Here is a 24,344-nt window from a genome sequence, read left to right as displayed (position 1 = left end):
TAGGTTTACTCACCTCTATTCCTAAGGGAAAGATTTATAAGCCATGCATGAACGAGACCTAATCTAGCCCACCTGATACAAACGATTGGTTAGAGCCGGCATAGACTCGATGCAGGCAGATATACCCCATGATTTCTATGAGGGTTGCCCACTATGCAACGTTGAAATCCTCGTAGGAGCATCTATTATTTTTTATTAAAATCGGTAGAATCTTTTAAAACTGATATGGTTAGCCGACTTGCTAGTTTAACCATTGGTTTTGACAAGTTTTTTGCAAAAGCGATTTTGTGCCTAAGCTGAATCGGTCAAAAAAACGGTTCACCGCTGAATCGGTCAGAACAATCAATCTGGTTTCACTTTTAAAACAATGGTAACAGGATTTGCTAAATATGTGAAATCCATTACAAAGAGATAGAAATCATGCATTCACATATTCAATCTACTAATCAATTGAATAAAAAAATGATGATTTTCAATGAATGTGAAGTTCCGTTGTTGTTAATAACTACCTATCAATTACTAGTAATAATTGTGGAACGTTTTCACTAAATCGACTCTTTGTTTCTCCCGTCATCGATAAACTTCACTCATATGAGATTATTTAACAAATGATCTCTAAAATTATGATACGGAGTCATTTTAAGCTCAAATTTAAATGGGACCCACATTATGGAAATGACATGAAATGTTAAAAAAACTAAACTGGATATGAAATCGAAAGAAGAAATTCATACTTCAAAGATTCGATCAAGGTTCAAGTAGAGGTTTAACCAAATTTCATAAGAAATAATAAATTTGGTTTATTTTAATTAAAATGTTGTTATGATATAATGATAATTTTTTACTAGATTATTATGTAATATTTTAACGATGATTTACACTTAAATATTTTGAACATAGTTTTAGATTAAAATTTTGAGAAATTATATTTTAATCATTTTCTCATTATTTAATCAAAATATTTTATTTTCAACCTGAAAATCAAAATCAAAAGATCAAAATTGGTTATTATTAAAATGAATAAGTTATTCAAAAACTGGTGAAAAATAGGTTCTGGTCGGTTTTTTGCAAAAATGATTTTGAGTCAAGACATAATCGGTCAGAGGACGAATTCAGGTTGAACCGATCAGACCAATCGGCCTAATCTTCTTTGTGAACCATTGGTGACAGGTATTGCTAAATATGAGTTATACATTGCAAAGAGATAGAAATCAAGCATTCACACATTAAAATTAGTAATTAGTTGGATAAGAAACTGCTCCTCAAAGTGTGCACATTGAAAATCATTTGCAATGGAAGTTATTTATGAATGTGAAGTCCCATAGTGGTTAATACCTACAAAAGCATAAGCCAAGTCTACTACTGATGTGCTTTGTAAATTCATCTAAACAGATCTTATCTGTCAATAAGGCCAACCTATAATAATAACACAATTCACTGACCAAAATGTTAAGGAAATATGCTAAAGATAATATCTCAATTAGTCATTAATTAGTAATTTATTAAGGTGATGTTTGATCTCTTTTTCTTTTCTATTTTTTATTTTTAATTAATTTTACTTTATTTGTATTATGATTTGAAAAAAAAATATATATGTAATATTGAAAACAGATCATCAAAATTTTAAAACATCAAAATCATTTTTCGTTGACTAAGGTACTTATAAAACAATTGAACTTTTTTAAAAAAATATTTTTAAAACAAATGAAAAAATCTCAATAAAACATTTTTTTTTAAAATAAATAATAAAATTGAACCCAAATAAGCCTTATTTTGATTAACAAATAATTTAAATCATATATAATATTAATTTACTGAAATTAACCCTTTTTAATTAACCTTTATTAAATCAAATGTAAGATCAATTTAACATTATTTAATAATTTATAAACTGATTAAATATAGAGGTTTCTATTTAATCAAATTGAATAACAAACATTCATAAGTTTATACATTATGAAAATCACTAGGATAGTATTCATGCTTAAATAAACCTTTGGCTAAAAATTGAAAAAAAACAAGTTGATCTTTGATATCAAAGTATTTAAAGTACAGAAAAAGCTTCAACAAACCGAAGAAATCTTCTACTAATTACAGATTCTAATAAGCAATCAAGGTTTTAGATTTAATACTGTCGTCACTACTGATATGAAATTCTTCATAAAAATTCTTCATAATCATTCTTCATAATCATCACTCTAATTCTGGTAATGGGTAGAAATCTTCGACGCATAAATCACGTACACCAAGACGGTCATCTAATTCTTCTGGTGTATAAACTGATGAATGGCGCCCTGCAAATTTGTACAACGATTTACTAATTAAGAATGCATCATCTACTTAAAAACTTATAAAACTTAGAGCTATGAATATATGAAATAATTAAGAAAATAAATTGAAGAAAAAAACCTGGAACTGATATTTCAAAATCAGACTCATCTGTCTCATAAAAGCCTTCTTCAATCTACCAAAAAAAAACAGAGTAAAGACAAAATTTTAAAAAAAAAAAAAACTACACAAAATTGACATTCTATCTAAATAAAACGCAACATCACAACTTTTGAAGGAATGAAAGAATAAAAATATTTGTGAACAGATATGCACACCATATTTAGTATGAACAAATGATAGTAAAATTTAAAATAGCATGAAATGGAAAAAACAAAATTTCATGTCTAACAATCTAAGGGAATTGCAACGGAAATTGCCTACACATGTACCAGAATGTTTTTCAATGAAAACGTATTTGCTAATTACCATTAATGGTTCTTCGAAATCTGAGCCTGATGGTTCATTGTTTGATAGACATAGGTTCGGAAGTAAATCTTCCTCATTAACTGAAATAAAAGGATCTGCTTCCCATTTTCCATGCTTAGCCCATTCATACAACTGTTTTGTTTGCTCAGCAGTGAATATATGGCCGATGGGAACCCATTTAAAACAGTGTTTTATTTCTTCATCATTCAATAAAAAATCAAAGTGCTGCAAATCTAACTTCCTCTGCAGTTCCTGTGTCGTTTGATTCTTTTCTACTTCTTTTGAAGCACCTACAACAGGTAAGTAAGTAATTCCAAGATCTGCCAAAGCCTTGCACTCTTTGTCAGCAGTCTTAGGAGTCATCAATTTATCAGTTTTCATCGTCAAAGCGGCTTTTCCTGGAAATTTCAACAAATTATGACTCTCAGAATGCTGTTAAGTAATATTAAGCTATTAGTGTAACCATGCATATGTAATGTCATACCTCTACCAATGTGTACATTTTTCTCGGGAACAACAACTGCAGGAGGGGTATCCATCTTCAGCAACCAGCCAAATCAACACTTTCACAACTATACAGAAAAAACTAATATGTTAAGAAAAGCTTTCACAATCTTTCAGGCATTTTTATGGCGCAATAAAGTAATTTTCAGGATATTTTTTCATTGCAAGCAATTCTTGATATCAGATATTCATCACATAAAGTCAATAAAAAGCACAACTCGAAATGACATAATCAGACCATTCTCAGAAAACCATGCAACATGCATAACAAAAGATCAATCAGGTCAAAATATAAATGACAATTTATTCTTTTAAGCACGTGAAGACTTGTGCAGAGGGTTGTAAATGAACCAATGCACTCGAAGAACAACTTGAACTTGACTCCATTATAACTCAATCATGTTAAGCCAAAGACTAACATTTAACTCTTTCCGAAAAGATCGATACACAGCTAAAGTAACGTTTAAAGCACTTTCAAAAAAGCATTTGAATATTCTTCCATAAAAAATGTATTTTTAATTTGCGCAACTTGCTCATATATTCCAGCTTTCCAATTTGATAGCAATTCTCATTCATTCTTAACACTAAGCTCATTTAGCTCTTAAAGTGACCTTAATTTCCCAATTTCAGGTGCACTAGAAAATGTATGTGAGGGCAAGCATAAAAATCTAAAAGAATTGCAAAACATGTTTGTAAATATTGGAGCTTTAGTGTGAGGTATATAAGTATATAAGAATCAGGTGGTAAGCATGTAAAGGCCCCATGATATTCACACCTATACTTCGGCTTTTACATTTATGCCACACAAAGTTTCAGATTTTGCAAACAAGCCACACGACAATTTCAGATTTTGCAAATTGAACACTAATGGTTGACCACTGAAAGTTTCAGATTTTTGTAACTAAACCATGCAAGGTTTCAGATTTTTGTAACTAAACCATGCAAGGTTTCAGATTTTTGCAGGTAAACCATGCAAGGCTTTAACACATGTACATTGTCCTAAACCTTTCATATTGCAAAAGAGACAACTCCCTTTCATGCATAGGATAAGGTGGAATGTGTGTAAAAATGAAGTTTGGGTGTTAGAAGCGTAAATATTAAGAATTGGGTGGTATGTATATGGTGGTATGTATATAAATGTTGTAATTTAGGTGTTATAAATATAAATATATAGATGGTATGGATGTAAATGCCCTGAATTAAAATAAAACACAAATCTGGGAAAGAAACACTTCAGATGAAGAGAAATCGCCCATTATTTGCCAGCATTACCAAGAATAGATAAACGGAATTGATAAGAAACAGCTGCCTACTGATGGTTTATTACTTCATAAGAACAGAAATCACAAGCAACGTTGTTAAGCAGGGCAATTACAGCTCATCTCCAGAACAACATTATTTATCTCGGTAGCCAAATAAACAGTAATGCAAGAATATCGAGCCACCAAGCAAAAGAGTGAACTGACGAGAAAAGAAGAACAAGAAAAGCCTTTCAAGCTTGGTCCAAACCTACCAAAGCATCCTACCTCTACTCGACAAGCATTCCCGCAAATGTTTTCCCAATCAATTTGTTCAAAAACACACTACAAACATGGGAATTGAACAACGATTTCCATTTTTTTTTCTTTTATGCATAGGGTATGTTTTGCATGAGTACGCAGCCAACCAAATCAAAGATATAAATGAACTTGATTGATATGCATGAATCGACTCCTGGTAATAAAAATCATTGTAGTAGCTCTCGTGATTAATATTAAATAGTAATATTCGTGATTAATATTAAATAGGAAGGGAAGATGGCCATAAAGCATTGACAGCAACGCTAGCTGCTCCAGTACTGCCCCAAAAATATCATTCCTCATAGTTCATTATTTTGCAATAAAGACAACAAGACGAATCTAAGTTCATTTCCTTTGTGAATGTTGAATCAGTATACATTCTAAAAAAAAGTATGCAAAGGACTGTGATCAATTCATATATAATCAAAATACCAAAAAAACTTCAATCCACTAAAGCCTAAGCTTAATAAAAGGCTGCACAGGCATGTCGAGCAACCGAGTAGGAAATCCAGAAATCAAACAAGAAAATAAGCAATCAACACCGAAATCGAGTAAATCAGCATGTGTTTCGAGCAGTCGAGCAAGGGAAACGAAAGGCCAGCAATGTGCAACGTTATTGAGTGTTTAAGGGCGGGAAAGAGGCTACCTCTTGGCGCAAATCCAAGGTAAATGCAAGAATAGACCCAGAAAAATTTCTACACCACCTCTTTCTATCAAAGCTTCAACCGAAAATCTCAACGGCCAAACAAGCAACCAAGCAAAGGTATCGAGTGAACCAGCAAGGAAACCGAACAAGTCAAAAAAATCCAGCAGCACTTCCCCTTTCTCTAAAATTTTCGGCCAGCACATCCCCCACTCTCAAATTTTCGGTCTGGCTTAAGGAACTCCCCAAATGGGAATTTTATAGCAAAAGAGGAAGGGAGGAGCTCACCTGGACTCACCCAGGGCTGAGCCGAACACAAGAGGCGGAGCCTGTTGCCACGAGGTGAGGTAGGGCGGCTTTGTAAAGGTAGGTTATCGAGTGCTGAGGCAGGCATCAAGTGCCTTGGCTGGGGAGCTTACCCAAAGAGGAAATCGGAGGGGAAAACACAAGGTTTAGGGAAGGGGGATTTGCAGGAGGTAGGTGCTTTGGTTGTGGCGTGAGATGGGATGGATGTCAGAGAGGGACCTCGACCGAAGCTTCACGAGCAAGGAGAAGGGAGGGCTCATGATGAAGATCTTGTGTGCGACAGAGGAGATTCGAGAGTAGCCTTGGCTCGCGACAGAGGTGAAAGGGCAGGAGATGTTTCGCGAATGGAAGGGGGCAAGAGGCGTGAGGTAGCTTAGGGATTCAGGGATTTTAGGAATTTATCTGAAAAAATGATTCTTTTTTTAATTTTGTAATTTTTTTAATATTCAAAATTCTCCACTTCGCGCGTGCACTCAACCTTAGGTAATTTCGACAAAAATGGGTGTCCTCCCTAGGTAATTTCGACGTTCCAGACGCGTCTGCGCGATCCGTTTCGTCATCTGGGGTCCTCCGGACAACCTCGTCGCCGATCGGGTCAAAAAACGAGCCGAAATTCGATTTTCATCAAAATTTTGATTCGAGCTTAATTTATTGATCAAGATTGTGCGGATGATTGTCATGAGAGGTTTAGAAGATATTTGGAGTGATTTTGAGTTGGTTTTGGAGTTCAATTTGGTGGATTTTGGTCACTTGGTTAATTTTGGGGTGTTAGGTTGGACTTGGTTTTGGGTTAGGCGAAGGTTGGGTTAGGTTCAAATTGATGATTCAAAATGGTCTGGAGGAATGTCACAAAGAGTTTTCAACACAAATTGGGTGTCAATTTTGAGATTTGGGCATTCAATTGGATGACATTCAAAGACATTGCCAAATTAGGGCACAATTGGGGGTGTTTTGGAATTAGGTTGAAATTAAGTGACATTGAGGCTTGACCAAAGTCAATTGAAGGTCCAAATTGATGTGTAGGATTGTTATGAAGAGTTTAGGATCCAAATTGAGGCAATTGAGTGGATCATATGGTTCAATTACGTGAAATTAGGTCATAGGGCTAAAATTGGGTTCAATACAAAAGTCCAAATTGGTTTTGGAGATAAATTGGGTTCAATACAAAAGTCCAAATTGGTTTTGAGATATTTGGATTATGGTTTTGGAGATAGGTTTTGGGAAAGTTTGGGGGTGCCAAGATTATTTTTCTAATTTTGGCCATTTTGGGGGTATTTTGATAAATTTGAACTTTTTTTGTAGTTTTGAGTAACTTGGGTATTTTGAAAAGGTTTGAAATGATTTTTTGGATAAATTTGAGTATTTTGGATGAATTTGAGGATTTTGGCCAAATTTTATGGTTTCAAGAGCATTTAGGTAATTAGGATGGATTTGGGAGTCAAAAGACCAAGTTGGATATTTTCAGTAGAATTGGGAACCCAACCACTATATGTGAGCTATGGACGAATAGAATCCCCATTTGGGTCCCCTATGTACTGGTCTTAGCTAAACCCCAGCCTAGGGCTAGTGGGTTTAGGGGACCATCTACATGAGTCTCCCAAAAGATCAAGGGATGAAAGTTAACAAGTTTTAAGTTTAAGATTGCGAGTGAGAGTGAGTGCAAGTGAGTGAACTAGCTCCAGACCAGCACCCATTGTCAACCCTAAGGTCAGGCAGTCCTAAGGGGACTCTCCTTGAGCTCCCTCATAGTGACCCCACCTACTAAGTGTTAGAGGTTATGACCAATATGTGGAACTTCAAGTTGAGCAAAGAAGATGGTAGAATTTCTAATGGTGAGGGTTCATGTTCTAACTTTTTAGGAATAGTTAACAAGAAAGCCATTTGGCTATACTCAAGGCTACTAAAGAGAAAAAACTAAACATCAACCAAAAGTAAGGTCAACAATGACATAATAAATATTAAAATTATTTTATTTTAATGTAAATGATGTAATAATTATAAAACAATATTTTTTACAAATTTAATATATAATACTTTAATGTAAGATATTCTCAGTTTTTAATCCAAATCATTTAGAGACAACATTTTAATCATTTTCTCAGTTTTTAATCCAAATCATTTGTTTCCAACAATTAGAACCAAATGAAAAGGCGAAATTTGATTTTTATTAAAATCGGTGGAATCTTTAAAAACTAATATGGTTAGTCGACTCGCTAGTTCAACTGTTGGTTTTGACAAGTTTTTTGCAAAAGTGATTTTGTGTCTAAGCTGAATCAGTCAAAAGTACGGTTCACCGCTAAATCGGTCAGAATAATCAATCTGGTTTCATTTTTAAAACAATGGTAAAACGAATTGCTAAATACGTAAAATCCATTACAAAGAGATAGAAATCATGCATTCACATATTCAATCTAGTAATCAATTGAATAAGAAATTGATGATTTTCAATGAATGTCAAGTTCCGTTCATGTTAATAAATACCTATCAATTACTAGTAATAATTGTGGAACGCTTTCATTAAATCGACTCTTTGTTTCTCTCGTCATCGATAAACTTCACTCATATGAGATTATTTAACAAATGATCTCTAAAATTATGATACGTAGTCATTTTAAGCTCAAATTTAAATGGGACCCACATTGTGGAAATGACATGAAATGTTTAAAAAACCAAACTGGATATTGAATCGAAAGAAGAAATTCATAGTTCAAAGATTCAATCAAGGTTCAACTAGAGACTTAACCAAATTTCATAATAAATAATAAATTTGGTTATTTTAATTAAAATGTAGCTATGATATTATGATATTTTTTTACTAGATTAATATATAATATTTTAACAATGATTTACCCTTAAATATTTTGAACATAATTTGAAATTAAAATTTTGAGAAATTATATTTTAATCACTTTCTCGTTATTTAATCAAAATAATTTATTTTCAACCATAAAATCAAAATCAAAAGATCAAAATTGATTATTATTAAAATCAATAAGTTCTTCAAAAACTGGTGAAAAATGCATTCTTGTCGGCTTTTTGCAAAAATGATTTTGAGTTGAGATAGAATCGGTCAAAAGACAAATTCAGGTTGAACCGATCCGACCAATCGGGCTAATCCTATTTGTAAACCATCGGTGACAGGTATTGCTAAATATGAGTTATACATTGCAAAGAGATAGAAATCATGCATTCACACATTAAAATTAGTAATTGGTTGAATAAGAAACTGCTCCTCAAAGTGTGCACATTGAAAATCATTTGCAATGGCAGTTGTTTATAAATGTGAAGTCCTGTGACGGTCAATACCTACTAAAGCATAAGCCAAGTCTACCACTGATGTGCTTTGTAACTTCATCTAAACAGATCTTATCTGTCAATAAGACCAACCTATAATAACAACATAATTCACTGACCAAAATGTTAAGAAATTATGCTAAAGAATAAAGATAATATCTCAATTAGTCGTTAATTAGTAATCTATTAAGGCGATGTTTGATCTTTTTTCTTTTCTATTTTCTATTTTCAATTAGTTTAATTTTATTTGTATTATGATTTGAAATAAAATATATATGTAATATTGAAAACAGATCATCAAATTTTTAAAACATCAACATAAATTTTCGTTGTCTCAAGTATTTATAAAACAATTTCTTTTTTTTTTTAATATTTTTAAAACAAATGAAAAAACCTCAATAAAACAATTTTTTTAAAATAAATAATAAACTTGAACCCAAATAAGCCCTACACAACCCAAATAAGCCTTATTTTGATTAACAAATAATTTAAATCATATATAATATTAATTTACTGAAGTTAAACCTTTTTAATTAACCATCCTTTTTAATTAACCATTATTAAATCAATTGTAAGATCAATTTAGCATTATTCAATAATTTATAAACTAATTAAATATAGAAGTTTCTATTTAATCAAATTGAAAAACAAACTAATATCAATTTAAGATTAATTTTCAATTTTCTTACTTATAAAATTTAATATTGAAGCTTTTGGCAACACATCTAATATTCAACATCCGCTTTATTCTCTTCCTACCAACAAAATCTGTAAAGTCAAAAAAGAAATAAGTCATGACAACAACTTGTGATAAATGCATCAACGCGTTAGCGAAGAATGAAGGAGAAGAGCTCTTGAGATGTGCACATTTAATTTAAAACCGCACAATGCTAAGATTTCATAAATCTAAGATTTAGGTAGTGTTTGGTAGTACGTTTAATAGGATTTACGGGTGAATTAAACGTAAATCCACCCAAACGCGAAAAAATGATAACTAATCCGGTGCTTCACGAAATCCAAATTTCTCTCCATTCCATCTATATTTTCATATAAATTCGATTTTTTAAGTGGATTTAACAGATTTAACTTTGGAGGAAAATTAAATCCTGTGATAAGACGCTTAACGCGTCAAACAGACTTAAATGGATTTAATCTTCCTTAGCTAAACCAAACACTATCTAATAATTATAGCATCTAGATTTTATGAATCCAGATTTACTAAATCCTAGCTAACGTAAATCATGTACAGTCAAACACCCCGATATAGTGAAATCTTGTTGAAATGGGATTTAGAAAATCGTAAGTTTTAAAATGGTATTTTCTACCTTTCAGGATGATTTAACTCAAATCAATCTTGCATAAATCCTGCTACCAATCAACCCCTTAAAACTGAGTGCGCTAGAGAATCAAAAAAATTATCCTCTGTCACAATATTCAAGTTGTCATGAGAAGGCGAAGTTCTCAAAACCAACAAGCTAATAAAAAAAAACAGAGATTGGTTCTGATTTCTAAAGCAAGATTCAACTCCCAGGTAACCGACAAAATCATGTTGTTGAATGAGCAGAATATAGCTTGAGGGATAGCACGGCTCAACTCCCAGGTAACGCACAAAAACATGTCATTTTAATATAGGAATGGTAAGAGACCAATATTTATATGTGTATACATATTGGAATACCCAGGTAGGTAAAATATGGATTAGAGCAACCATATCCAAGAATCGTACACAGATCTTCAGAGTTATGAACATTTTTTGCAAAGATATTTAGGCTTTTCGCCCAAATAATATATGAAATTTATCAAGAATTTTTTTTTGAGATAAGAGATATTGGCAAGTGTAGCATTCCTAAAAATGTGACATCTCCATAGAGAATGTGAGACTAGTTGTAAAAAAGTGACATCTACAAAGATAATTAAACTAGTTATATATGAAATGATAGTCATGCAATGCAATGCAATGGTGGTATTTCACATTTGTCTCTTTGGACAAATCTTGTGAAAATTAAACTATAAAAAATAAAGAACGTGATTCACACCATGTACACCCCTCTACAAGTCCTTTCTTACCTCATACTCTCAACCTTTAAGGCAATCTTAGTTGCAATTACTTTAAGTGCAAATGTAGAAAACTAAAAATAGATGTATAATACATGAAAAAACTACGTGAATAATATTAAGTGTTAAATAAAAAGCTTGAAATAAAGAAGAGATTACAAGAGTGCACAATCATGTAAGCAGACAGCAGGCCATCATACAATTACTGAATAAAATTTAACCAGAAGAATATAACATAAACTAGACACAACTCAGTATCGAGAAATTAAAGATGGATTATGCTTGATTTGCTTGCACTCTTTTGTTCAGAAACAAGTTAAGCAAACTTAGAGTTTTAAGTTGAGCACCAAGCAGCATATTATTTTTTAGCAGACATAAAACCAGGCAATAGGTTTTCCCGGAACGAGAATAATACATCAAAGTACATGCGCTTGACAAAGCTGAATGCTCTAAGCAGATTAAATTTTAAAAAAAAACTTTAGAAAAAGACATGTTATCGTTTTAAGAAACTAGAGGAAAAAAAACAATATTCTTCACAAAGTCATCCATTAAAAAAAAAATTAGAACTAGCGGCAACAGCCGAACCACAGCACAAACGTTTGAAGATATGTATGACTCACCGCACAAATACACAATAGCCAAACTAAATTTCACAGCTAAATTTCACAGCAAAACCTTATCTCAGATCTCATCCATAAACAAATCAAATCTAAATGCAATATGATTTCACTGCCAAAACCCTAAAAAACTGGGATTCACTCAAAAGATCTAACTAAATCTAAAAGAAATTTAAGAAAATTTAACCTAAGAGGAGAAACCGAAGATAAATATGAAATATTAGAGAAAAGTTACTGAAAGATAACATCTCGGTAGCAAAATAAGCAACCAGGCAAGAATATCGAGCAACCAAGAATACCGAGCAATCAATCCAACGCTGACTATCTGAGGAGAAATAGAAGTAAATATTAGAAGACGAAAACTAACCGCAAACCCTAAGTTACCGCGACCGAAAGCTTTTCGCGATTTTGTGAGGAGAAGGAGAAGACCCAGAGGCGGAGCGGGAAGGAAAGCCGATAGCACTGGGGTTAGGGGCTAGGGTTTTCTTTGTTATATAGTTATATATATTATAATATATTAATTATATAACTTATATGATTTAAATATATAATGTTTATAAAAATAATACTAATATATTAATATTAATTATATAATATAATTTATTTGATTTAATTTTTTAAATATGATAATTTATTTTTAAAAAAATTAATTATTTATAACTTTTAATTTTTAGTTTTATGAATATCTATTTTGCATGTGTATTATTTTTTTAAGTCAGACACAAGCAAATAAATTTTTTTCGTGTTAGCTTTTTTACATTTCGAGCTTAAAATTTGTTCGTATTCGGCTCTTTAGCAAATAGTCAAATTGAAAACGAGCTATACGCGAACGACGAGCCAATTTGACGGCTCTAATAACACCATTTATGCTATGAATGAACAATATAGAAAACGGTTTTGAAATTCCAACGTGTCTACGCAATAAAGTGTTCCATCCAAATGAAGCAGTGTGACTAAGAAATAGTTTGAAGCCTTGAGGATTGACACCCAGATTTAAGCTAAGTCATGCCAAATGGCAAAAACACATTTGTAAATTGGCATTGATTGTCGATTTTCGATAAATCATGAATTTACTATATGTTGTGTATCGACAGATTTAGAAAATCTGGGTGAATGAAGAGGAAGAATGGAGGGAACAACCTTACCTTTCTCAATAGTTTATATTAAGGCGGAAAGAAAGGACGAGAAGGACGGGAGTTTGGGTGGTTTATGTAAGCCACGATTCCGTTCTTGTCTTCCCAACTAGTTATCATGGTGATTGTAATGCGAAGGTTCAATCACCGAGTTGATTGTTTTGGGTCAAATCGAAAGGGGGAGAGACTTAAGCGAGGGTTTTGGGCAGAAAGCAGAAGAGGGGGCGAATAGAGGCAAGGGGGAGATATGTTTATGGTTTTAATTTTTTTAATTAAAATTTTATGCAATTCTTAATTCATATAATCAGTAATTAATTAATTAATAATTAATTAAATTTAAATTACTATTTCATAAGAAATTAGCTTACACAAAAATTATTTATTATTAATTAATATAAATGCATTATTTTATGTTCTTTCAAATTTTGAATACTCATTTATTTATTTTTTTATTTAATATGAATCCTTGGATTCTTTCTCTGATAAATCAGATTAAATTTCTTTAAAGTTGTCAAACTGTCCCTCAAGATTTACTTACAAGTAGATCAAAACATTTTTTAAAATTTAAACACTTTAGAATTTGATAAATTTGGATTTATAGGATTTACTAAATTATATTTAAACTAAATTCTACTTACAGCCAAACGAACCCTAAACCTAGCGGTCCCTGACATTTCTATTTAAACCTGAGTACTAGCCCCAATCCTTTCATTTTATTGTTCAGTTACTATTGTGATTATTATTATTATTATTATTATTATTATTGAATCCAAATTTATCTTGTTATACATGTAGAAGTATCAGAGCAGCGAGGACCTTGAGAGAGGAAAAAAATGTGAGAAAATGAAAATGAAACAAATGGTACGCATAGATTTGTCTCATATGAGCAAACTGGGTATCTCGAGTTTTTTTACCCATTTTATATCTAGAGTATAGAAATTACAAGAGAAGACGAGAGAGGTCTTCTTACCGAATATGGGAATAGAGAAAAGTGCCAAAAGCTCCATTCATTTTCATTCATGGTATGATTCACCTATTTACAAAAGATAAATAGGCCGAGTCTAAAATTACATGTTTCTCCATGCTTTAATGTGGGAGTTACATTTATGTTATCTTTTTATGGTCACCACTTTAATATAAGTTATATGTGTTTATGGTGCCTTTTTATATTCATAACCAGATTTTAACATATTTTCATCATCTATCTTTTTATCTATACCATTAAATTATCTTGATATTCATGCCTGAATTTTTTGAGGTAAAATCATGTATAGTATAAAAAAAAAGATTTTGATATATATTTTGTTTATTTAATTGTTTTATTATCTTGCCGATCACCACTGACCATCATTGTTGATCTCACTCGAAAAGATATAAAAATGGGGCGAAAGATCAATTTTTAAATATTCATTTGAGGAAGCATGATTACTTGTCCTTAGAAATTAAGTACTATTTAGAGTAAACTATGGACTTGTACGAAAAATTTTATAAAATTAAGGGTTTTGAAAGACCCGTCTTGGGAAACTTTAGAACATGTCCTGAGAAACGTGAATACCCATCATTTGGAATATAGTATCGCTCAGAGAAAGTAAAATATCATTCAAAGAAAGTAAAGTGTCGCTACATGAAAATGATTGCTTGCAATTTGACATATTTTGTAGGTACATCTTTTAAGACTACGTGTTAAATATGTATTTTTTAATCCCTGAGCACAATGTCTTTCGAAACTGGCCAACATGTCTTTTAAAACAATTATGAAGTTGACATTTTCCTGGAAGGTTTCCGCCGAGAGGTTGCCAATTTTTTTAGTGATTTAGACTTGCAAATATTTTAAAATCTTTAACTTTTGGAACTTATAAATAAAATATGAATCATTTGAATTTTAAAATATTTTAGAAATTAGAGATTTTAAAATTCAATCTCATAGGGTTCAAAAATTTTTGTGATGTGAGCTTTTAAATTTAGACTCTTAAGGTTTCAAAAATATTTAAAATTTTAGGTTTTTGAAATTTAAACACTTTAGGCTTAAAAATCCTTAAAAATTTGAGGTTTAAAATTTAAGCTCAGAGGGTCTTAAAAATTTTTAAATTTTGTGATTTCAAATTTAAAGTCCTAGGTTAAAAAAGAGTTCAAGCCGATGAATTTTGAAAATTTAAAATCTCGCAACAGAATTCACAATATTATTTGCTAGCGAATAGAAAGTGGTCCCCAAAGAGTTAAAAAAAGGTTTTAAATGTATTCTGAAAGCTCTAATATCCAAAAATAATTTTAAAAAGAGTTGGCTAATTTCACGATATGTATTGAGAAAGTGTAATAATTTGAATGTGGATATCTTAAGATTTTTGCAAAATTATATACATATATGTTCAAAATTTTATGCTATCAATTGTACATTCAGACTAAGAAAGCATCTATATCATAAAGATCTTGGTGTAACTAACAAGTTGGGATGATTATTGAAACAAATAATATCATTTTTCATATTTTTTCAACTTCAATGTATTATCTCAAAAGATTAGCAAGTATTTGGTAACTCTTGTATTCATGTCAAAACAACAAAATATATTTTAAGAGAGAACAAAAGTACGTAACCACATCCGATAAGTGTGCTAATAAGCGTGCCAAATTTCATGCAATAAAGTTCAGTAAGGCATCAAGATGTATGTGCATTAACACAATTCACCAGCATGTACTCTCCCATTATCGAGAAGGAAAATTAGGCATAAGTGCTTGCACCTATTGCGCCTATTGGAAACCTCAAACTCTAAATAAAAAAAAAGTCCTTGCAAAATGAGGGTGAAATCTCGTGATAGTGTCTTATCTAATAAAAGCAAACTATCTTAACCAATCATACCCATCTACTTTTTGAGTTGATAATGTCTCAATTTTCGCTAATACTAAGTGAAGCTCTCTTATTGATCGAAGGTCAAGCTCAATTAGAACCACTTCTCAAAGAAGCAAAAGAAACTGAAAAAGATAACAGACCAAAGGCTCTAACCTCTCTCCCTTATGTGTTGCCACATTATAAAACCCTAGACTTTAAGAAGCCCTAAAAACAAAATTTTCACTTGGATTTCAAAATTTTAATGTAAGGGAAAAAGTTATCATTATTAGCCTTTGGAAATAAAGTCAGCTTAACCACATACTTATCCATTTTCAAAGTAAAAAAGTTTAGGGTTTTCCCTCAGATAGTAGCCATAATAGTTTTCGTTATTAAAGAGGAAACAACATTTGTGTTAAATGGAACCCATCAAATGTCTACAAATGTCTATTTTACTCTTCCATGCATAAATCTCAACTCATCCATGGGTAGCTCAGTCTTTCCAACTCTATCGAGATTCAAGTTTTAGTTTTTATACTATTAATGATACTATTGGCACACGCGATCTCTGGATAGATCTCGTTATGTGATATATTTACTACAACGTATTCAACTTAGATTGTTTTAAGTGAATTCAATTATATTATAACTTTTCATGCCCTCTAAGGAAGTTTATAGATTTTAATGAATGTACATTCAACATAAGTCTACTCAATTTGCAAAAATTAGGTTCATTCTTTAATTAGCCTATCAACCAACATTACAACTCAATAGGGTGCATTTTGTATAATGTCGTCAATTACTTCAAGTGGATGGACTTTTTTCCCATGTTGACATACAAAACTCTTCCTGCGCGTTCAACTAACCACTCTAAGTGGTTTGTGCGACTTTACTCGACAAAGTGTTTCAATGTTTCGTTTCCAAAACATACTGGACCCATAATAATGTTTAATAAAAATTATTGCTAATGCTAGGACTACTTTTCTACCAGACCTCATTTTTTTGTGCTTCTCAAAAAACTCAGGTTTATTAACAAAAATCTCTTTTGAGAGCCAATTAGAATTGCTCTACATTTTAATGAGTGTCCTCCCTAAGCAAAGACAATGTTTTGAATGCATCAGCATTATTCATTTTTGCGATCAGACATCATTTGGATGACTTGTGGATGGTCGAGATAAATTGAGTCTGAATTACGTACATCATGTCGACATCATGTCGCTTTCATGTAGTTAGCTCCTTTCAATCATGAAGACCATTTTTTATGTAATTCTCTAAACACTATACAATGTATGTTTTGTAAATGAGTATTATTTGAATGGGTTCGGTGATAATCGAGATAATTTGAGTATGAATTCCGTACATCATGCAAAAAATCAATTGTCTTCATCATGTTTGATTGTTTTGGCTGTAGAAGTCTCACCCATAGGCAATTTTTACGTTTCCAATAAGCGCAAGTGAGATGTTTTACTATCAGACATCATTTGGGTGATTTTAATTATGATTCGAATGAAACTGCTCCTAGCACTTAATAACGAACCCCACGTTTTGTGAATAAACAAATAGTTCAAACAAATAGTTCAAACAAAATTCCGTTCAAACAAAATTCCTTTTTTTTTTTAATGTGATTCCAACTTTCATCAAATTTTAATTGAAGCTTATTAAATGTCATTTGGACTAGTGATTCAAGGTGAAGTTCAAATAAGTACCCTATGGTCAAAAGCAAGGGTGTTTTAGTATCAAATAAACTCTAACAATTTTCTCGAGTGAACAAACGAGCGTAATTCTTCAATTTTCACTATCATAGAGAATAAAAAAGTGAATTTTACAGCTTTATTAAAATTATTTTTCTAATACAAATCTAAAATTATATGCATACAAATAAAAAGACAAAGGTGACAGAAAAATAATAATAACGAATAATCTTGAAAAAAAATAATGTAAAAATAATTCTAATGAAAATTTAAATATAATAATAATTTCATTGATAATGAATAAACAATCTTATAATTATTTCATCATGAAAATCACTAGGACGGTATTCATGCTTAAATAAACCTTTGGCTAAAAAAAAAAAACAAGTTGATCTTTGATATCAAAATATTTAAAATACAGAAAAACCTTCAACAACCCAAGGAAATCTTATACTAATTGCAGATTCTACTAAGAAACCAGACTTCTAGATTTAATATTGTCGTCACTACCGATACTAAATTCTTCATAATCATCACTCTAATTCTGGTAATGGGTAGAAATCTTCGAGCCATAATTCTTGTACACCAAGACGATCATCTAGTTCTTCTGGTGTATAAACTGATGAAAGGCGCCCTGCACATTTGTACAACCGATTTACTAGTTAAGCATGCATCATCTACTTAACTTATAAAACTATCACTCTAATTCTGGTAATGGGTAGAAATCTTCGAGCCATAATTCTTGTACACCAAGACGATCATCTAGTTCTTCTGGTGTATAAACTGATGAAAGGCGCCCTGCACATTTGTACAACCGATTTACTAGTTAAGCATGCATCATCTACTTAACTTATAAAACTAAGAGCTATGAATATATGAAATAATTAAGAAAATAAATTGAAGAAAAAAACCTGAAAGTGATATTTTAAAATTAGACTCAACTGTCTCATAAACGCCTTCTTCAATCTACCAAAAAGAACAGAGTAAAGACAAAATTAAAAAAATAAAATTACACAAAACTTACATTCCAAATAAAACGCAACATGACAACTTTTTAAAGGAATGGAAGACTAAAAATATTTGTGAAAAGATTTGTACACCATATTTAGTAGGAACAAATGATTGTACAATTTAAAACGACATGAAATGGAAAAACCAAAATTTCGGAATGAAAGAATAAAAATATTTGTGAACAGATATGTACACCATATTTAGTAGGAACAAATGATAGTAAAATTTAAAATGACATGAAATAGAAAAACCAAAATTTTTTGTCTAACATTCTAAGGGAATTGATTTGGAAATTGCCTACACATGTACCATAATGTTTTTCAATGAAAATGTATTTGCTAATTACCGTTAATGGTTCTTTGAACTCTGAGCCTGCTGGTTCAATGTCTGATAGATATAGGTTTATAAATAAATCTTCCTCATTAGCAGAAAAAAAAAATGTTCTACTTCCCATATTCCATCCTTAGCCCATTCATAACACTGTTTTATTTGCTCAGCAGTCAATATATGGCCGAAGGGAGCCCATTTAGAACACTGTTTTATTTCTTCATCAGTCAATATATGATTGAAGTGTTTATTACCCTTTCCAAGACCCTGAAAATCTTACTTCCTCTGAATTCCTTGTGTCATTTGATTCTTTTCTACTTCTTTTGAAGCACCTACAAGAGGTAAATAAGTAATTCTAAGATCTGTCAAAGCCTTGCACTCTTTGTCAGCAGTCTTAGCAGTCATCAGTTTATCAAATTTCATCGTCACAATAGCTTTTCCTAGAAATTTCAACAAATTATAACTCTCAGAATGCTGTTAAGTAATATTAAGCTATTAGTGTAACCGTGCATATGTAATGTCATACCTCTACCAATGTGCACATTTTTCTCGTGAACAACTGCTGCAAGAGGGGTATCCATCTTCAGCAACCAACCAAATCAACGCTTTCACAAACTATAAAGAGAAAACAAATAGGTTAAGAAAAGCTTTCACAATCTTTCAGGCATTTTTATGGAAAAATAAAGTAATTTTCAGGATATTTTTTTTCATTGCAAGCAATTCTTTAGATAAGATATTCATCACATAAAAAGAATAAAAGGCACAACTCGAAATGACATAATCAGACCAGCCTCAAAAAAACCTTGCAACATGCATAACAAAAGATCAATCAGGTCAAAATATAAATGGCAATTTATTCATTTAAGCACGTGAAGACTTGTGGAGAGGGTTGTAAATGAACCAATGCACTCGATGAACAACTTGAACTTGACTCCATTATAACTCAATCATGTTCATTAAAATATACTAAATAAACAAACTTGAATAATTTTTAAAAACTTGGAGTCAAAATGAACTGAACATTAACATAGTTGAATTGTTCATCTATGTTCACGAAGAAAATCGTATGTTGTTCAACAAGTACCTCAGTAAATACTCAATATTAAGCTCGATTATAAATCGTATCATATATAATATATAATGAATTAGAATTTCTTGAATTAGATTTCATAAAAACATATTATTATATCGATAATATTTTTGGATTAATTATTGTAGAATGAAACTTCAGCCAATAAAAGAATAATATTGATTTGAAGAAACCAAACCTAGTTGACCAATGATCCCAACACTTAGTTCAAAGACAACCTAACTTGAATGACTTTTAGTATTGTGGGTGTTATCCCCTCTTCATTCTTATGATGAAGAGGTGATCCGTATAATCAAAAGTTTAAGTTAAACTTTTAAAGATACTTATGCATAGGGAAAATAAGCAAAATAATGTGGAATTACTCTTAAATAAAAGATCACCTGAAGCGGGATTGAAATCTATAAAAATTCTTATATAACCGGGTAGATGTTGGCAGAAACATATATACTAAAAAGTACAAACATTGTATCACAAATATTTAAGGTATATGATTGTTTTCGCAAATAACAAAATTGGTCAATAATGTCTTATCTACATATTAAGAGCAATATAAGCATATTCACACAAAAAGGGTTTGAGTTCAGCATCTACCAATCTTTTGCAAGTGTTAATCTTAGATTTTTATCACTAGGTCAAGTCTTTATGTTCCTTTGTCATTGATCAATTTCATTCATATAAGGATTTTTTGAAAATGATTTGTAAAACCATGAGGAACCATTTTAGGTAAGGCTATTGAAAAAAATGTCATTAATCAACAATTTGTGTTTAGATCATTAACTTTCTCTTGTTTAATTTCATTCATTAAGCAAGCGAGTCGAACACAAACAATATATTTAAGTTTGAGCAAACAATTGTTCGATTGTAATGAGCTCGTTTTGGCTTGAATTCATTAATAAATTAAATAATAATATTTAGTGTATCTATTTTACATTGAATTCTTATATTCGCCCACTTTGTGGAAACAAGAATGATTATTAAGGAAAGATAGTTAAAACCAAAGCGAATATCGAACCAAATAAACAAGGTTTATGTTTTAAAGATTCAATTTAAGTTAAATAAAAGTTAAATCGAATGACATAATAAATATTAAAATTATTTTATTTTAATGTAAATGATGTAATAATGATAAAACAATATTTTTTTTACAAATTTAATATATAATATTTTAATTTAGGATATTTATCTCTTAAAAATTTAGAACATAATTTAAAATTAATATTTTGAGACAACATTTTAATCATTTTCTCAGTTTTTAATCTAAACAATTTATTTCCAACAAATAGATCAAAATGAAAAGGCAAAATTTGTTTTTTTATTAAAATCGGTAGAATCTTTTAAAACTGATATGGTTAGCCGACTTGCTAGTTTAACCATTGGTTTTGACAAGTTTTTTGCAAAAGCGATTTTGTGCCTAAGCTGAATCGGTCAAAAAAACGGTTCACCGCTGAATCGGTCAGAACAATCAATCTGGTTTCACTTTTAAAACAATGGTAACAGGATTTGCTAAATATGTGAAATCCATTACAAAGAGATAGAAATCATGCATTCACATACTCAATCTACTAATCAATTGAATAAAAAAATGATGATTTTCAATGAATGTGAAGTTTTGTTGTTGTTAATAACTACCTATCAATTACTAGAAATAATAGTGGAATGCTTTCACTAAACCGACTCTTTGTTTCTCCCGTCATCGATAAACTTCACTCATATGAGATTATTTAACAAATGATCTCTAAAATTATGATACAGAGTCATTTTAAGCTCAAATTTAAATGGGACTCACGTTATGGAAATGACATGAAATGTTAAAAAAACCAAACTGTATATTGAATCGAAAGTAGAAATTCATAGTTCAATGATTCGATCAAGGTTCAACTAGAGGTTTAATCAAATTTCATAATAAATAATAAATTTGGTTTATTTTAATTAAAATGTTGTTATGATATAATGATATTTTTTTACTAGATTATTATGCAATATTTTAACGATGATTTATACTTAAATATTTTGAACATAGTTTTAAATTAAAATTTTGAGAAATTATATTTCAATCACTTTCTCATAATTTAATCAAAATATTTTATTTTCAACCATAAAATCAAAATCAAAAGATCAAAATTGGTTATTATTAAAATGAATAAGTTATTCAAAAACTGGTGAAAAATAGGTTCTGGTCGGTTTTTTGCAAAAATGATTTTGAGTCAAGACATAATCGGTCAGAGGACGAATTCAGGTTGAACCGATCAGACCAATCGGCCTAATCCTCTTTGTAAACCATTGGTGACAGGTATTGCTAAATATGAGTTATACATTGCAAAGAGATAGAATCAAGCATTCACACATTAAAATTAGTAATTAGTTGAATAAGAAACTGCTCCTCAAAGTGTGCACATTGAAAATCATTTGCAATGGAAGTTGTTTATGAATGTGAAGTCCCATAATGGTTAATACCTACTAAAGCATAAGCCAAGTCTACTACTGATGTGCTTTGTAACTTCATCTAAACAAATATTATCTAACAATAAGACCAACCTATAATAATAACACAATTCACTGACCAAAATGTTAAGGAATTATGCTAAAGATAATATCTCAATTAGTCATTAATTAGTAATCTATTAAGGCGATGTTTGATCTTTTTTCTTTTCTATTTTCTATTTTCAATTAGTTTAATTTTATTTGTATTATGATTTGAAATAAAATATATATGTAATATTGAAAACAGATCATCAAATTTTTAAAACATCAAAATAATTTTTCGTTGTCTTAAGTATTTATAAAACAATTTAACTTTTTTTTAAAAATATTTTTAAAAAAAATGAAAAAACCTCAATAAAACATTTTTTTAAATAAATAATAAAATTGAACCCAAATAAGGCCTACACTGATTAACAAATAATTTAAATGATATATAATATTAATTTACTGAAGTTAAACCTTTTTAATTAACCATTATTAAATCAATTGTAAGATCAATTTAGCATTATTTAATAATTTCTAAACTGATTAAATATAGAAGTTTCTATTTAATCAAATTGAATAACAAACTAATATCAATTTAAGATTAGTTTTCAATTTTCTTACTTGTAAAATTTAGTACTGAAGCTTTCGGCAACACATCTAATATTCAACATCCGCTTTATTCTCCTCCTACCAACAAAATCTGTAAAGTCAAAAAAGAATGAAGTTATGACAACAACTTGTGATAAATGCATCAATGAGTTCACAAAGAATGAAGGAGAAGAGCTCTTGAGATGTGCACATTTAATTTAAAACCGCACAATGCTAAGATTTCATAAATCTAAGATTTAGGTAGTGTTTGGTAGTACGTTTAATAGGATTTACGGGTGAATTAAACGTAAATCCACCCAAACGCGAAAAAATGATAACTAATCCGGTGCTTCACGAAATCCAAATTTCTCTCCATTCCATCTATATTTTCATATAAATTCGATTTTTTAAGTGGATTTAACAGATTTAACTTTGGAGGAAAATTAAATCCTGAGATAAGATGCTTAACACGTCAAACAGACTTAAATGGATTTAATCTTTCTTAGCTAAACCAAACACTATCGAATAATCATAGCTTCTAGATTTTATGAATCCAGATTTACTAAATCCTAGCTAACGTAAATCATATGTGCAGTCAAATACCCCGGTATAGTGAAATCGTGTTGAAATGGGATTTAGAAAATCGTAGGTTTTAAAGTGGTATTTTCTACCATTCAGGATGATTTAACCCAAATCAATCTTGCATAAATCCTGCTACCAATCAACCCCTTAAAATTGAGTGCACTAGAGAATCAAAAAAATTATCCTCTATCACAACATTCACGTTGTCATGAGAAGGCGAAGTTCTCAAAACCGACAAGCTAATAAAAAAAAAACAAAGATTGGTTCTGATTTCTAAAGCAAGATTCAACTCCCAGGTAACCGACAAAATCATGTTGTTGAATGAGCTGAATATAACTTGAGGGATATCACGACTCAACTCCCAGGTAACACACAAAAGCATGTCATTTTAATATAGAAATGGTAAGAGACCAATATTTGTTTGCGTATAGATATTGGAATATCCAGGTAGGTAAAATATGGATTAGAGCAACTATATCCAAGAATCGTACACAAATATTTAGAGTTATGAACATTTTTTGCAAAGATAATTAGGCTTTTTCGCCCAAATAATATATGAAATTTATCAAGAATTTTTTTTGAGATAAGAGATATTGGCAAGTGTAGCATTCCTAAAAATGTGACATCTCCATAGAGAATGTGAGACTAGTTGTAAAAAAGTGGCATCTACAAAGATAATTAAACTAGTTATATATGAAATGATAGTCATGCAATGCAATGCAATGGTGGTATTTCACATTTGTCTCTTTGGACAAATCTTGTGAAAATTAAACTATAAAAAATAAAGAACGTGATTCACACCATGTACACCCCTCTACAAGTCCTTTCTTACCTCATACTCTCAACCTTTAAGGCAATCTTAGTTGCAATTACTTTAAGTGCAAATGTAGAAAACTAAAA

At 30.7% G+C, this 24,344-nt stretch overlaps 1 protein-coding gene across 2 annotated transcripts; it reads right to left on the bottom strand.

Moving 5' to 3' along the window:
- Positions 1–2,185: 2,185 nt before the first annotated feature.
- On the bottom strand, positions 2,186–12,190 carry LOC110038287. Of its 2 annotated transcripts, none has more exons than XM_020743077.1 (5): positions 12,103–12,190; positions 3,242–3,329; positions 2,758–3,155; positions 2,410–2,464; positions 2,186–2,294 (listed from the first exon to the last, which is right to left on the bottom strand). In XM_020743077.1, exons 2-5 carry the CDS (start codon positions 3,294–3,296, stop codon positions 2,194–2,196), a joined length of 609 nt encoding a protein of 202 aa, XP_020598736.1. In that variant the 5' UTR covers positions 3,297–3,329; positions 12,103–12,190; the 3' UTR covers positions 2,186–2,193. The 2 variants fall into 2 exon arrangements, with proteins under 2 accessions (XP_020598736.1, XP_020598737.1); XM_020743078.1 differs by lacking the exon at positions 12,103–12,190 and adding an exon at positions 5,467–5,609.
- Between the last annotated feature and the right edge of the window lie 12,154 nt (positions 12,191–24,344).

This window comes from Phalaenopsis equestris, unplaced genomic scaffold (assembly GCF_001263595.1).
Source record: "Phalaenopsis equestris unplaced genomic scaffold, ASM126359v1 Scaffold232370, whole genome shotgun sequence".
Taxonomy (NCBI): Eukaryota; Viridiplantae; Streptophyta; class Magnoliopsida; order Asparagales; family Orchidaceae; genus Phalaenopsis; species Phalaenopsis equestris.
This window is presented reverse-complemented; position numbering and strand designations above follow the sequence as displayed.